Raw genomic sequence first — 16,742 nt, forward strand, 5'->3', positions numbered from 1 at the left:
TATTATAAATATTACTCACAATGAAGATCATTAAAAAAAAAAGTCCCAACATTTAGCATTAAGAGATGAAACACTTTTTTTAATGTATTTATTGAAACGACCCCAATAATTATTTCTCTTATTCTTCTTTAGATTTATTAAGAAGATAAAAACTCAAACATTTAATCTGGATGGCAGGAAAATCCTGGGAAAGATTAAAATTTCAGTATATATTTCTGGGTTCATTTGCATTTCCAGTCCCCCAGTGTTGTCCTTGTTTCTTGATAGATTTTCTTGACAATTCTACCGATCTTGTTGCAAATTCAGTAATTCTTCTTCTTTTTCTACTGGTTGTGTGTCGTTTTAATTTTAGATATTAACTGCTTCCTTAGAATAAGCCTTTTAGAATAAGCCTTCCGTTTGGAGATTAAGACTGTGAGTTCGAATGTTTGCTGTTTTTTGTTTCAGTGAGTCTTTTTAGCACAATTACTCGAAAACCAAATCGTTATTCTGTTGTTTGTGAGGCTGCACCAAAGAAGAAGGCCGATTCAGCCGCTAAGAGGGCTCGTCAAGCCAAAAAAAGGCAAATTTACAACAAAGCAAAAAAATTCCAAGTCAAAACCCGAATGAAGGTGGTAATAATTTTTTACATGAAGTTAACTTATCTGATTGCCTATTAACGGTTATAGGTTCAACTGTGCATAGGATATTTGGACGGCAGACTTTTATGTGTCCTACTGTGCTTCTTTGCATACCCTCTTTTCATGTGAATGAATGCTTAGCACTATTAGGCATGGCTTCAATTATACTTCAACCCGATGATGTAATATGCAATAAAACAGCATAAGCAACTCCGATAAAGTGCTAAGTGAATCTGTTCTATTGCCCGTTCTTGGAAGATTCATAATGTTACGTGAAATGCGAATGAATTGTGTGTTCTTCTCGTTCAAGGTTTTGGAGGCACTGGATGTGCTGCGGAAGAAACCCGACGCACAAGCTAAAGAGATTTACCAATTGAGAAACTGACAGCCTATTCAGTGATGGATAAAGCAGTAAAAGTGGGAACACTGCATAGGAACACTGCAGCACGCAGAAAGTCTGTCTTGCAAGGAGAAAGGAGGCTGATGAAATCCACCACGGTTGGTATACCCTTGATCCAGCTGCAAATGCAGCCTAGAAGCATGTTGCGAAAACTTGTATTTTTCCTAGGCAGTGAACCCAAACTGTTATTTGTTACCCATTTTCAGTTCAGTCGTCTAAATGGTCTCTCTTTCAACACATCTGAGGATCTTGTTCTGTTGAGTTTGTAATTGTTTTGGATATTACCAAACAAGTCCCTGTGTAGCACTCCCAGGATCTATCTCATTAAGCATTCCCATTTTGTTTCAATCACTACTTGAAACAAAACCGGAAGTCTCTGAATCTGAATGGCAGGTGAACTGCTAATCATAATATGGCAGCTGTTTGTCTACTTAAAGACTAACAAGCCGACATACTTGGTCAACGTAAGAACCACAAAATCCAGAAAATGTGTTTTCTTTGTAACTTAAATATCACAAAATCCAATATCTATAAAGCAATACTCGATCAGTGGTAAATAAGCAAACGCAGCGTTGGGTATGATTGTAAGCATCACTTTTCTAAGAATTTAATCAGTTAGAAAATATATGTTAAATTTTATTTATTTATTTTTAGAATCTAATTTTATCTTAAGAGTTATTTTCTCGTCAATATGCTAATGTGGTTTTTTTTAATAAAATGTTGAGGAAATTAAAAATAATATTAAGATAAAATTAACCTTATTTTATATTAATTTAAGATATTAATTTACTAATAAAACGTAAAAAAAAAAAACTATTATCTTCTTCTTATCCTACTAAATTTTCTCTATATTTCAATGGATTATTTGCAAGCTTTTATATAAACATTTTTTTTCATTTATTTCAAAACAAATTTGATATATATATGATTTTATATGTGTATTATTATTATATTTAAAAAATATAGGTAAGATAAATTTGAAACAAGATCACATTCAATTAACATTATAAATTAAAAAATTTTAAAACATCAATTAAAAATTATTATTAAATATTTAATCCAAATATTTATTAAGAGTAAAGTTTATTATAAAAATTAAATATATAAAAATTATCTTTTATTTAATAAGGGTAAATTCATAAATTATCATTACATTCTTACAAAATAATGTAACTTACCTAAGATTTTAATCAATAGCTTCCAATGTATACTAAACATTGTAAAATAATTTTTTCGATAATCAAATTCCAAACCATTTACATTTCAAAAAATCATATTACATTGAAATTATAAAAGAACACCAAATGCTACTAAACTTTTCTTATTCTAGTCTTTGACTGTGAGAGTATTTTAAGGATGTTGTTTTAAATTGTTTATTTATTTAATTGCATTTTAAATGAAGTTATTGTATGGTTTAATGATATTTCAATGAAATTTTTTAAGGACTAAAGCCATAACGGGGCTTCATTATTTAATTGCTTAAATGTCTTCACTTCCATTTTTCTTATCATCAAATTTTGTTTTTAATTTTTTAAGTTCTTTTTTTTTTCATTTCCTGAAAAAATTCATTAAAGTAAGCTCGGGGATTAAGTAGGATTATAAAATTTACATTATTTTTATCTAAATGGAAAAATAATTTCAATATAATTAAGATCTTAAATTATGAATTTCATGTTTCCTTTAATTGATGTGAAATCAATTATTGATTATCCATAATATTGTATCATTACCGTTTATCTTTCCATTAGTAACGTAAATAGCCTAGATTTAAAAAAAAAATTATTTAGAACTGAACAAAAATTAATGTTAACATTAAAATTTGAGGAATGTTAATGTTTATATAAAAAGAAAATATAGAATATTTAAAATTAATGTTTAATTGATATGATCTTATGTTTCTAGAAAATAAAATGTAAATGATAGCTTATAGTTATTCTGCTGTGAAAAAGTAAATAAATCATATTAAAATTGTCAATTGTAGTTTTGTTAATAAAATCTTTTGTTTAGAATTGAAAAGTAATTATAAAAATAAATTTCAAGATATTTTATATATAATAAATGTTAACTTTATTATAAATTTAAGAGTTTTTAATATATAGAGATTAAATTGATCTATTTAATAATAAGTGGACTAATTTAATTTAATTCTAACAATACTGGGACCTATAAGATAGTTAACAAAAAAAAAACATATTAATGAAAATGAAGAAGAAAACTGGTGTGGGGCTAAACTAGAGGTCATCATGGGTTGGCCTACCCAGCCCGGCTCGAAGGCCTGCCCAAATAATGGGAGGGTTCGAGTAAAAATATGGGTCTGAAATATGGGTTTAGGCAAAAAAAAAAGAGGCCCGCGAGTAAAACTTTTTTAGCCCGAGTTCGGACCGAATTATATACTAAATAATTTTTTTTATTTTTAATCATATTTACTTTTTTATTTTCAATTTTAATATAACGACTTTTTATTATATTTTTAATTTGTGTATTGTTTTAAAAATTATTTTACTCTCATTTTTTATTTGTTTCTTGTTTTAATATTTATTTTTATGTTTTTAAATGTATTTGATTTATTATATTTTTTATTTTTTATTTAATGAAATAAGTTTAAAAAAATTAATATGGGTCGGGCCAAGTCGAGCTCGGGCTTAACAATTTTATTTTGAGTCTTACTTAAATAAATTTTTAGACTCATATTAAAGGTCGAGTCTAAAAATGGACCTAAAATTTATTTGAACCCAGCCTGGCCCACAATCACCTCTAGGGTAAACCAATGTAAGCCTGAAATTGGTCCATTATAACAGCCATAACCAATGGTGGGTTCTAAGCCTACAATAACAACCCAAAACCAAGAAACATTTGTCCTTTTTCAAATCTAATACCCTGAATCTTTGCCCCCAAATGAAATGAAAGAAACACCGAAAAACAAAGAACGGGAAAACACTTGGACACTAAAACCATTTTTTTTGGAAGCCATGAAAAGGGTTTTGTTCAGAGGCATTTCACTCACTACTCGCAATTTTCTTCACTCTTATACCAAAACCAACCAAAACCCAGTTCCCTCGTTCACCCCACTCGCCGTATCAACTCGGTCTCGACTCAGGTTCTTCTCATCCGAATCGGATTCTCCCATTGAAAAGAAGCCTGACCCTGTTTTAGAATCTGCTTCAGTAGCTGATTCCCATGTCAAGGATGTAGCTTTGCCCGTTGAGGATGTGAGTAATAAAGGTAAAAAATGGGTTAAAAAAATATTGGATTTGGGTTTCTTTTTGGCAATCTGTTTCTTGTGTTTTTGTTTAGATGATGAGAAATGAAAGTCAAGATGAATGAACAAGTTTGATTTTTACTTGGTTGGTTTGTTATGTTCATGTTAAAAATGTTGTTCCAATAGGGTCGGAAGCGTGTAAATTATTGTACTAAAAAATCACACAAAGTTCAATTCCCAGGAAAGAGAGGTGGATCACATGGATCTCTTAAATACCAAGTCTTTCCTTAGACAGAATATCCCTTCTATAGTAATTTAATAGCACAATTAAATACTACTATTATACCCTCAAATATTGAAAGAAAAATAGGACAAGAAAGAACACAAGAGTTTTAACGAGGTTCGGTAAATTATACCTACGTCCTCGGGCACTAACACCAGATGATAACTTTACTATCTCCAAAGTATTACAAACAAATAGAATTCCTTAAGAATTCTCAAATGGGAGAAGAGAGAAAACTAAGAGAGAAAGATTGGTTGGGATAGTTGAAATGAGAAATGGTTAGGCCTATTTATAGTTGAGGTTCAGGGACTAACTTGCAAATGGCCTAAAAAATTAGGGACCAAAATTGCAATTATCCCATTCAACTTTAAACAACTTGCCTATCACTTTTTTTTTCTTTCGGTGCCACTTGCACCTCCCATTTTTGACTTTTCAACCCCTTTTTAATTTGACTTATCAACAATCTCCACCTTGAAGATTTGATTAGGATAATCACATCTTCACACACTTCCTTCAACTCCCCAAATTCGATAAAGCTATCGTTTGTAGTGCCTCCAAATGCGCTCTCGAGCGCCATACACCTGTAGGTGCTCAAATTCTCAGGATGTTAATCAAGTTCAAACAATGATTAAACTTAATTGTTGTTACCACTTTGGTCATCATATCTGCGGGATTATCTGCTGTCGGAATCTTCTGAAGTAGAATTTTTCCTTTTTCAAAGACTTCTCGCACAAAGTGATATCTTACGTCGATATGCTTGGTTCTTGAATGATAGACTTGATTTTTCGCTAAATGAATAGCACTCTGACTGTCACAATATAGACTAATGTGACTTTGAACAACTCCCAAGTCTTTCAATAATCCATTAAGCCAAATAGCCTCCTTAACAGCTTCTGTAACTGCCATATATTCTGCCTCTGTAGTAGACACAGCTACTGTAGACTGTAAGGTAGACTTCCAACCCACTGGGGCTTTCGCAAGAGTAAACAGATACCCCATAGTTGAACGACGTTTATCTAAATCACCAGCAAAGTCGGAATCAACATATCCAACTACAAACTGACCAAGTGCTTCATCCTGTTCAAAAATTAAACCAACATCTACGGTTTTTCGAAGATACCGTAGAATCCATTTCACAGCTTGCCAATGTCCTTTTCCAGGATCATGCATATACCTGCTCACAACTCCAACAGCTTGTGAAATGTCAGGCCTCGTACACACTATCGCATACATCAAACTCCCAACTGCATTAGCATATGGGACTTTCGCCATATATTCTCTTTCATCTTCAGTCTTCGGAGATAATTGAGCACTAAGTTTCAAATGAGAAGCAAGTGGGGTACTTACATGTTTTGTGTTTTCATTTACACCAAAACATTGTAATACCTTTTTCAGATATTGCTTCTGATTTAAACAGAGCTTGCCTCTCGGTCTATCTCTACTTATCTCCATGCCGAGAATCTTCTTGGCCTCACCTAGATCTTTCATCTCGAACTCTTGATTCAACTGAGCCTTCAGCTTATCTATCTCATTTTGGCTCTTCGAAACGATTAACATATCATCAACATACAAGAGTAGATAAATGAAAGATCCGTCATGCAGCTTCTGCAAATATACACAATTGTCATATTTGCTTCTTGTGTACTTCTGCCTTCTCATAAAGCTATCAAATCGCTTGTACCACTGCCTCGGGGATTGCTTCAATCCATATAGCGATTTGTTCAGCTTACAAACCAAATTTCTACCACCAGCATCTGTGTATCCTTCGGGCTGAGTCATATAGATCTCCTCTTCTAACTCACCATGCAAGAAAGTCGTCTTAACATCAAGTTGAGCTAGCTCCAAATTCAACTGTGCTACCAAGGCCAACAAAATTCTAATGGAAGAATGTTTCACAACAGGGGAAAATACATCATTGTAGTCAATTCCCTCCTTCTGAGCGTAGCCTTTAGCTACCAATCTTGCCTTGTAGCGAATATCCTTCTTGCTAGGAGGTCCATCTTTCTTTGCGAATACCCACTTGCATCCGATTGCCCTTTTACCTTTCGGTAATTGCGCCAATTCCCAAGTATTGTTCTTCAGGAGAGACTGCATTTCTTCATCCATGGCGCTTTCCCATTTATCACTTTCTAAGCTTTGCATTGCTTCTTGATAAGTGATAGGAATATCATCAACAACGGGAAGGGCGTAGGCCACCATATCAGTAAATCGAGCAGGTTTACGAATTTCTCTCCGTGGCTTTGCAACTACAACTGGTTCTGGTGTACTTAGTGGTTCTTGGGTCAGAACCTCTTCAACCTCTAATTCCTCCATTGTGGCTGGAGAATTAGACTTATTAACTGGGCAAATCCCCATTTGCTCAAACTCCACCTGTTTTGGAGTACACTCCACCTGCTGTGGAGTATTGCTCGTCTGAATATCTTTATCTGCTACCTTTTTCAATGTGGCAGATTCATCAAAGGTAACATCTCTGCTACAGATCATTTTCTTTGTGCTTAAGCACCAAAGACGAAATCCCTTCACTCCAGTAGTGATTCCCATAAAGAGAGCTTTCTTTGCCCTTGGATCTAACTTTGACTCCTTCACATGGTAATATGCAGTGGTTCCAAACACATGTAAGGAATCATAATCTGTAGCCGGTTTTCCAGACCATACCTCCATAGGAGTTTTTCTTTCTAATGCAGATGATGGCAAACGATTAACAAGATGGCCAGCGTATGTCACAGCCTCAGCCCAAAATTGATTGCCCAACCCAGCATTGGACAACATACATTGAACTTTCTCCAGCAATGTTCGATTCATACGCTCTGCCAATCCATTCTGCTGTGGTGTATCCCTAACTGTAAAGTGTCGAACAATACCATACTCTTGGCACACATCGAAGAACGGATCACTTTTATATTCCCCTCCATTGTCCGTCCTAAGCCGCTTGATTTTCTTGCCAGTCTGGTTTTCGATCATAGTTTTCCATTTAAGAAAAACTCTAAGCACTTCATCCTTAGTTCTCGTGGTATACACCCAAACTCTTCTGGAAAAGTCATCAACAAAAGTAACAAAATAGTGTTTTCCTCCCAATGAAGGTGTCTTGGAAGGCCCCCACACATCTGAGTGAACATATTCCAAAATACCTTTTGTATTATGGATAGCAGTACCGAATTTCACTCTCTTTTGCTTTCCCAGAACACAATGCTCGCAAAATTTTAATTTGTAAGCCTTTGCACCTTTCAACAATCCTTGCTTTGCCAGAATTTGCAAGGATTTTTCGCTGGCATGTCCCAACTTCATATGCCACAACTGCATTGAGTCCAATTCTTTGTTACCAGAAGCTGTAGCGACTGCTCCAATAACTGTACTACCTTGGTAGTAATACAAGTTATTTTTCCTGATGCCCTTCAATATCACAAGTGCGCCAGATGTCACTTTCAAAATCCCATCTCTCATAGTAACAACTGAACCATTGGATTCCAAGGCTCCCAATGAGATGAGATTTTTCTTCAAACTGGGCACGTACGGAACATCAGTCAGAACTCTGGTTGATCCATCTTGATTCTTTAATTGGATTGAACCTATCCCAACAGTTTTACAGGCATTGTCATTGCCCATATAAACAACTCCTCCATTTAGTTCTACTAAATCAGAGAACCACTCCCGGTTAGGGGACATATGATAGGTACAACCCGAATCCAATATCCACTCATCTGAATGGAACGACGATGATGATGCAACCAGTGATAGTTCAGAGTCACTAGTATCATGCTTTGCAACACAAGCATCTACAGCAGCTTTTCCCTTATTCTTCAGCTTTAGACAATTTTTCTTCTAGTGGCCTTTCTCATGACAAAAAGCACATTCATCTTTCCCGAGTCTGGACTTTGACTTTGATCTCCCCTTTTGAGTTTTCTTCCGAGTGTATGAACGACCTCGGACTACTAAAGCTTCTGTATCTCTGATTGAGTTTTTCTGTTTGTCCTTCTTTCTCTGTTCATAACTGTATAAGGCTGCACAGACTTCGCTCAGAGATATATCACTCCTGCCATGAAGTAGAGTAGTTTCTAGGAACTCAAACTCCTCAGGAAGTGACCCCAACAGCATCAAAGCCAAATCTTCATCTTTGAATGTCTCATCCATATTCAGCAAATCAGTGACTAACTGATTAAATTTGGTGATGTGATCATTCATTGTGGTACTTGGGACGTATGTGAAGCGAAACAGTCTTTTCTTCAAGTGGAGCTTATTTTGACTGTTTTTCTTCAAAAAATTTTCTTCAAGTGCCACCCACAACTTATTTGTAGAAGTCTCCTTTGAAAAAGCATACCTCTGCTCCCGAGAAAGGCATGATCGAATTATGCCACATGCCAACCGATTGATCGCCTTCCAATCTTTCTCCTGTACATCATCTGGTTTCTCTTCATCAATGGCAATGTCTAGACCCTGCTGAAAAAGGGCATCTAGAACCTCACTTTGCCACATACCAAAATGGCCCGTGCCATCAAAGATCTCCACGGCCAATCTTGCATTTGCAATTGTCGGTCTTGTCCATATGGACGATGTTGAAGCTCCTACACCGACCGTTTTCTCCATAATCTTTCAATATACCTAAGGAAATCTTTTCTGATGTGGAAGATCAGTTTAAACTGCAACCACAGAGCATACTACGATTAACCTTCGGCTCTTGATACCACTTGTTGTTCCAATAGGGTCGGAAGCGTGTAAATTATTGTACTAAAAAATCACACAAAGTTCAATTCCTAGGAAAGAGAGGTGGATCACATGGATCTCTTAAATACCAAGTCTTTCCTTAGACAGAATATCCCTTCTATAGTAATTTAATAGCACAATTAAATACTACTATTATACCCTCAAATATTGAAAGAAAAATAGGACAAGAAAGAACACAAGAGTTTTAACGAGGTTCGGTAAATTATACCTACGTCCTCGGGCACTAACACCAGATGATAACTTTACTATCTCCAAAGTATTACAAACAAATAGAATTCCTTAAGAATTCTCAAATGGGAGAAGAGAGAAAACTAAGAGAGAAAGATTGGTTGGGATAGTTGAAATGAGAAATGGTTAGGCCTATTTATAGTTGAGGTTCAGGGACTAACTTGCAAATAGCCTAGAAAATTAGGGACCAAAAATGCAATTATCCCATTCAACTTTAAACAACTTGCCTATCACTTTTTTTTTCTTTCGGTGCCACTTGCACCTCCCATTTTTGACTTTTCAACCCCTTTTTAATTTGACTTATCAACAAAAAAGTCTTAAACTGGGTCTGAGGATTTAATCTGTTGTTCTTCTTTGCTGGAATTTACTTTTTTTTTTGAAATTATTTTATTGGTTGTTGAGAAAGGAAGGGAAACGAAATCATGATATATATATATATGTTTTTGTTTGGATAATGAGCAAAGCAAGTGATAATTTGTTTCTTAGTTATGTTGTTTAACTTTGTTAGTTCTTTGGTGCCAGAGCTGAAAACCCGAATCAAGAAGTACTTTGAAGGGGATGAAGAGGCACTCCCTTCAGTTCTTGAGGCCATTTTGCGGAGAAAGTTGGCTGGGAAGCATGAGGAGACGGATGATGAATTGATGGATGAATTAGAGGTGCAACCACGAGACAATGTGGACGATGAAGAGTTCGAGTCAGATTTTGATAATTTGTATTCGACTGATGAAGAGATCGAAAATTTGTATAGTGCCAGGGATATAGTCGTGAAGAGAATGGTCAAGGATGAGTACTTTAACATGGATGATCAGAAGTGGGATGAAATGATTAAGGAAGCTGTTCAGCATGGATATCTTAAAGACACAAAGGAGTGCGAGGAAATTCTAGAGGACATGCTTAGCTGGGACAAGCTCCTCCCAGGTTTTTCTTGATTTTAATATCACATATGTTCTTTTCTATGTGAGGCTCTCTGGTTCTATTGTACTGGGTCGCTTTACTTTCTATTGTGGACCTGTAAATCTCTGCCAATTCTAGCTTATCGTCTGCAATATTGATAGATGTTTAGATTATCAATCCATTTTCTTGTGAAATGATCGATTGCATTATTTTCAGGGCTTCTTTTTGTAGTGAAATGAATGGTAGACTTGGTAAACTTGTATGTGTTACAAAATTGAATCTAAAGATCCGCTTCCCTGTCTTGACTTGAGCAACCTACTTCCAATCTTCCTTCAAAGTAGTTTCCTAATATATTTGGCTTTATGTATGCACTTTCCGAAGAATCTGAACTATTAGCCTATGATGCTCCTACTTTTCATTTTTCTTGAAGTACTTGTGTCCAACGTATATATAGACATCGCTATGGGGATATGACCTGACAATGATCCTTGAAATATATGAAAGAAGTTAGCGAAGATTCAACACACCTGTATCCTGCACTCACACCCTAGTCTGAGTAATATAGCTATTAGCCCCCATTCAGTTTTTGATGAAACAAAGTGTGGATAGAAAACCTGTCAATATTTGCAATGTTTGTCCATAATGTTTGTAAATGAGAAATGACCCTTGTCTACTTCATTTGTCAAAGCCAATTGCTTGCGATTGCATGTAAATGTCACTAGAAGGCTGTTGCTAAGGCTTAAGAATCTGTTTTATGAGTCAGTGTTGGTTGTTTCAAGTTCACTTTAATGTCACTCTGTTTACTGCTTTCTAGTTTAACTTTTGTATGGTAAGTGATTTGTATGCTAGTTGTTTCGCTTGAATATGCATGCAGAACTTACATATTAGTAGTTACAAACACAGATTTGTTGCTTGATAACAGATCTTTTTCTTTTTATTTTTTTTTATAGTTTACCATGGTTGCTTTATGCCTATATGATTTGCTTTCAAAAACATAGCTTGTATGATTAAAGGGAAGCAAATTCATAGCTCTAGTATAAAATTTGACACTTATGATAATATTCCATTTATCTTTTTGGCCTCTAGACTCTAGACCTTCATTTGAACTTTACATATTCTCTTAACTAAGAACTGCATGGAGCTTGTACAATATGACAATAGGTGCAGTTTCACTCAACATGGACTGTGTTAGGGGTTGAAGTGGCTTGGATCAAGGGATTACTTTGCAGCTTCATGCTATTCCAACTCATTAAACTTAGGCTTGTTATAATTCATAATTTTATGCAAATGATAATCGTATAGCATTATCCTGACAAGATTAGATGAGATGAAGAAAAAGGTGGAAGAAAGGTTTAATGAGCTAGGCGATATGTGTGAACGAGGCGAGCTTGAAGTTGAAGAAGCTTATGAGCAATTCAAGGAATTCGAGGATCAGATGGTGATGGAATACGGAAAGATGGTGGAAGCTGAGGGCCTACCAAAATTTGATGAGACGGCTGTACCGGACTTAAAAAAGAACTTGGATGATCCACCTGGTGAGGGACCAATCCTTAGGTGGCAAACTCGGGTGGTGTTTGCTCCCGCTGGTGATGCGTGGCATCCCAAAAACAGAAAAGTAAAGATGTCTGTTACAGTGAAGGAGCTCGGGCTTTCAAAGCATCAATTCCGCCGGTTACGAGAGCTTGTTGGAAAGAGATACCATCCAGGCAAAGATGAACTTACAATTACTAGTGAGAGGTAAAGATATTTCTTTTTTGCTTTCCATATGACTCGTGCTAAGCTTCGGGTTCATGAACTCGTGGGTAAATTTATTTGTTTATTCTTCATTTTTAAAGGTTTGAACACCGTGAAGAGAACAGAAAAGATTGCCTCAGAACACTCTTTTCTCTCATCGAGGAAGCCGGAAAAGCTAACAAAATGATGGAGGAGGCCCGTACTAAATATGTCAAGAACAGGCTTCGAGCCAATCCAGCATTCATAGAGAGACTGCGTGCAAAGACAATGAAATTGCAAGAATCTACGACATCCCATGCATGAGAGTTTGATCTTCAAATTATTTCAATTGATTGATCATTTAACACATGAAGTGTAGCCAAATCTAATATGAAAGTTTAATGAAAAAGGAGAAAAATACAAATTTTAATTTATCTGATTTCTCGACCAGTTTCATGTCTATGCGACATTGAACATCCCTTCCCAATTGCCACTCATCATTAATTTTCAACTGATTCTCATAAATTTTTTTTTTTACTTTATCATCATAAGATTCATAAAAGAAAAAGGCAATATTACATTGCTTATTCCCTAGTTACCTCTAATGCTTAAAGAGGAGCATTGCCTCAAACTCTTCAACCTGGTAAAAGTACATGTATATGCAAACAGTAGATTAAAGCAGTTTGTTTGAGAAGAACAAAATATTATGGCTATGATAAAAGACATTCCAACATATTAAGGTTGGAATTGAACACGGGATTGCTGAAACAATTGGCTTTCCAATCAAAACTGTTTGACATTTTAGGAAGTCATTTTTGGATGGAATTATAGCAATTGCACCACTTTGCTTTAACCCAACACTGCCTCGTAAAATCAGTTCCATTGCAGGCCATTCACATGTGCCAATATCCTTCCCACAAACTATAAAAATAATCACTTTTATTTGCTTCAAATGTTATTTTAGTCACTTATATTTGAAATATTTCGTTTTAGTCACGTTATCGTTTTGTTATGAAATAATTACTCTACCGTTAAGCTTCATTATTTCCCTAATAGTAGTCCTACGTGACAATTCAAATAAATTTTAAATGCCAACTTGAATGTCCTATGTAACAATCTAAATTAAAATTATTTAATTAAAAAATTATTTTCATCCCAACAACTAGATATTTAAGTTGACATTTGAAACTTATTTGAACTACCAGATAAAACCGCTATTAGGTAGGTAACGTAATTTAACTATAGAATGACAACTTCGTAACAGAATGATAAAACATTTTAAACATAAATGACTAAAATGTCATCTGAGACAAACGAAAGTAAATATTTTGTAATTTATCCTTAAAAATAATAAAAATCTAATTAATTATAAAAATAATTTAATTACTATTAAATTAAATTATAAATTACATTGTAGTCCAATATTGTCATATGTTAAACATAATTTATTTTTTAATTAATATATGTAATCCACTATTGTCATATGTTAAACATAATTTAATTTTCAATCGATATATATAAGCTTTTTTTTTTTTTTTTGAAGTTACTAAGTGAAATAAAAATTAGAATTACAAGAAACACATCCGACTAACTACAACCAAAATTAATGAATAATAACCAGACTCGGTGATTGGCACAGAACTAAAACTATGGTATAATTTTAGAGGAAGCATTACCTAGCTTTGGTCTTTTTAAACCTTTTAGACCTAAACCTCGGTGATTTGCCATTTATCCCTAGATCTTTCTTTTGTTTTTCACCTTCTTGCTCTTCCAACTTGTTCCTCATGGAATTCACCAAAATCTCGGTCCTACGTTCTGGCACTATTCCTTTAGATGTCATCTCATTAAAATAGCTCAAAGCATCTTCAACCCTTCCCTTATCATACAGCCAGTGAATCATTACTGTGTAAGATCGCCGGTCTGGTCCCAATCCGCTTTTTCCGATCTCATCCCACATTTGTCTAACTTTCTCTTCATGATCCCACTTCATATACAACCTCAAGATCAAATTGTATGTATCACAACACATATTGCAACCATTTCTCTCCATCCTTTCCAAAACACCAGGAACTTCCTCCGGTTTCTCGGAAAATTTGAGCAAGTAGTTGAAAGTTACATTATTCGGTGAACACCCTTCCTTCTCCTCCATCTCATCCAAGATCTCATAAACCTTCTCCATCCTCCCAATCTTTCCTAGGTGCTTGATAAGCGAGTTGTATGTTGCAACATTTGGGGAACAACCACGTTCCTTCATCTCCCTAAACACTTCCAAAGCCTCGGGAATCCTCTTCTTGAAGCACAGCGCATCAATGACACAATTACAAATTACCACATCAGGATTACACCCCTTCTCCCACATTCCTCGAAACAACTTCATCGCAGTACCTAACTTTCCTTTCTTCGTCAATGCATTTATAAAGGTTCCGTAAGTAAACAGATCTGGTTTGTATTTTGACTCAATTATGTCCTTCCAAAACCTTTTAGCCTCATGTACATTCCCCAACACGCACCATCCATTGAGAACAATATTCATTGTCTTTAAATCATAGCCAAACTCTCTCCTCTTCAATTGATATAATGTTTCCGCAGTTTCCACGTGCTTATACCGACATAAACACATTAAAAGAACTTGAAATGCAACCAAATCATCCTTGAATTCAAATTCTTTCCTCCTATGAAAAACCCCAATCGCATCCTCCACCATATGTGCAGCAGCATACCGATTAACCAAAATCCTAAAAGTCCTTCCATCAATAAGTCCTCTTTCAGACATTTTATCAAACACCTTAGTTAACTCTTCAAACCGATGCATTCTTCCAAGAATGTCAAGAATTTCATTGCAAACATCAAAACCAAGTGAATTTCCACTTTTTTTAGACACCCATTGGAAGAAAACATAAGCTAGTTTCCAATCAAAACGGTTTCGCCTAACCAACTCCAAGACCAAACCATCAGATATTGTAACCTTGCATTGATCAAGAGCTAGCTCAATCTCTTCTGTTTTGCTATTTCTATGGTTTTTTAAAACGTTCTGGAGTTTCAACGAATATGCCTCGTATGATTTTTGGTGAAAGCCAGTGCTTTCATCAGAATTAGCAAGTGAATGAAGAAAAACTGGGTTTTTAGTGGCACCCAGAAAGGGAAATATGTGAACGCTGGGATGGTATTGAGGGCCAGCGGGATTAGAGGTGGAGAGAAAATGTGATTTCGGGAAATCAAATGGGAATTTCCGATGGATGACGGCTTCCTGGCATAAGCATTTTAACATTTGGGATTGTGTTATGAGACGCATCATTGAGAGATGAAATGAGAAAGTGCAGTTGGCTTTACAGGAAAGATTAAAAAAAAAATACAGAAAGGAGGTTTAGGGACACTCAGTTCATCAATCAATTTATCATCGGTCTCCTCATGCTTCCCAGCCAACTTTCTCCGCAAAATGGCCCCAAGAACTGAAGGGAGTGCCTCTTCATCCCCTTTCCCAGCCAACTTTCTTGATTCGGGCTTTCAGCTCTGGCACCAAAGAACTAACAAAGTTAAACAACAAAACTAAGAAACAAACTATCACTTGCTTTGCTCATTATCCAAACAAAAACATATATATATATATATATCATGATTTCGTTTCCCTTCCTTTCTCAACAACCAATCAAATAATTTTCAAATAAAAAAAAGTAAATTCCAGCAAAGAAGAAGCACAGATTAAATCCTCATACCCAGTTTAAGGCTTTTTACCAGACTAACATGAACATAACAAACCAACCAAGTAAAAATCAAACTTGTTCATTCATCTTGACTTTCCTTTCTCATCATCTAAACAAAAACACAAGAAACAAATTGCCAAAAAGAAACCCAAATCCAATATTTTTTAACCCATTTTTTACCTTTATTACTCACATCCTCAAACAGGCAAAGCTACATCCTTGACATGGGCATCAGCTACTGAAGCAGATTCTATAACAGGGTCAGACTTCCTTTCAACGGGAGAAACCGATTCGGATGAGTAGAACCTGAGTCTAGACCGAGTCGAAGCGGCGAGTGGGTTGAACGCGTGAACTGGGTTTTGGAATAAGAGAAGAAAATTGCGAGTGGTGAGTGAAATGCCTCTGAACAAAAACCTTTTCATGGCTTCCAAAAAAAAAAAAGGTTTTAGTATCCAAGTGTTTTCCCGTTCTTTGTTTTTCAGCGTTTTTTTTATTTCATTTGGGGCCAAGATTTAGGGTTTTAGATTTGAGAAAGACAATTGTTTCTTGGTTTTGGGTTGTTATTGTAGCTTAGAACCCACCATTGGTTATGGCTGTTATAATGGACCAAATTCAGGTTTACATTGGTTTAACCCAAGACCAGTTTCCTTCTTTTTCATTAATATGTTTTTTTTGGGCAATTTACTAAAAAAAACCCATCATTATTTATCGAAATGACTTGATTTTTTGATTATTTACAGGAAATGACCATTTTTCACGAAAGCGCGTGCATGTCAACGAGAAGTTCGGGGGAGCGTTTTGCCCTTTTTTTTAGGGTTAGGGTTTTTGGTTGGTTTAAAGTTAGGATTTAGTGGTTTATGATTTTTAGGATTTAGAGTTTTAATATTTTTTAAGGGAAAAATTAATTAAATTAGGGTTGAGAGTTAATTAATTAAATTAAATATGAAATTAAAAAATAAATTAAATTAGGATTTAGGGTTTATTA

General features: G+C 35.2%; 2 protein-coding genes and 1 pseudogene across 2 annotated transcripts; 2 read left to right on the forward strand and 1 right to left on the reverse strand.

Annotated features, from left to right (window-relative positions):
* The first annotated feature begins 170 nt into the window (after nt 1-170).
* On the forward strand, nt 171-1,156 carry LOC107894385 (30S ribosomal protein S20, chloroplastic-like; annotated as a pseudogene).
* Nucleotides 1,157-3,953: 2,797 nt separating this feature from the next.
* LOC107895259 (uncharacterized) lies at nt 3,954-12,380 on the forward strand. Its single transcript, XM_041085366.1, has 4 exons — nt 3,954-4,242; nt 9,972-10,367; nt 11,666-12,080; nt 12,179-12,380. The coding sequence occupies exons 1-4, from the start codon at nt 3,990-3,992 to the stop codon at nt 12,378-12,380; spliced, it is 1,266 nt and encodes a 421-aa protein (XP_040941300.1). The 5' UTR covers nt 3,954-3,989.
* A 1,264-nt stretch (nt 12,381-13,644) lies between these two features.
* On the reverse strand, nt 13,645-16,319 carry LOC107895257 (putative pentatricopeptide repeat-containing protein At3g15200). Its single transcript, XM_016820541.2, has 2 exons — nt 15,938-16,319; nt 13,645-15,566 (listed from the first exon to the last, which is right to left on the reverse strand). Exon 2 carries the CDS (start codon nt 15,349-15,351, stop codon nt 13,729-13,731), a length of 1,623 nt encoding a protein of 540 aa, XP_016676030.1. The 5' UTR covers nt 15,352-15,566; nt 15,938-16,319; the 3' UTR covers nt 13,645-13,728.
* Nucleotides 16,320-16,742: the final 423 nt, after the last annotated feature.

This window comes from Gossypium hirsutum, chromosome A13 (genome assembly GCF_007990345.1).
Source record: "Gossypium hirsutum isolate 1008001.06 chromosome A13, Gossypium_hirsutum_v2.1, whole genome shotgun sequence".
Taxonomy (NCBI): domain Eukaryota; kingdom Viridiplantae; phylum Streptophyta; class Magnoliopsida; order Malvales; family Malvaceae; genus Gossypium; species Gossypium hirsutum.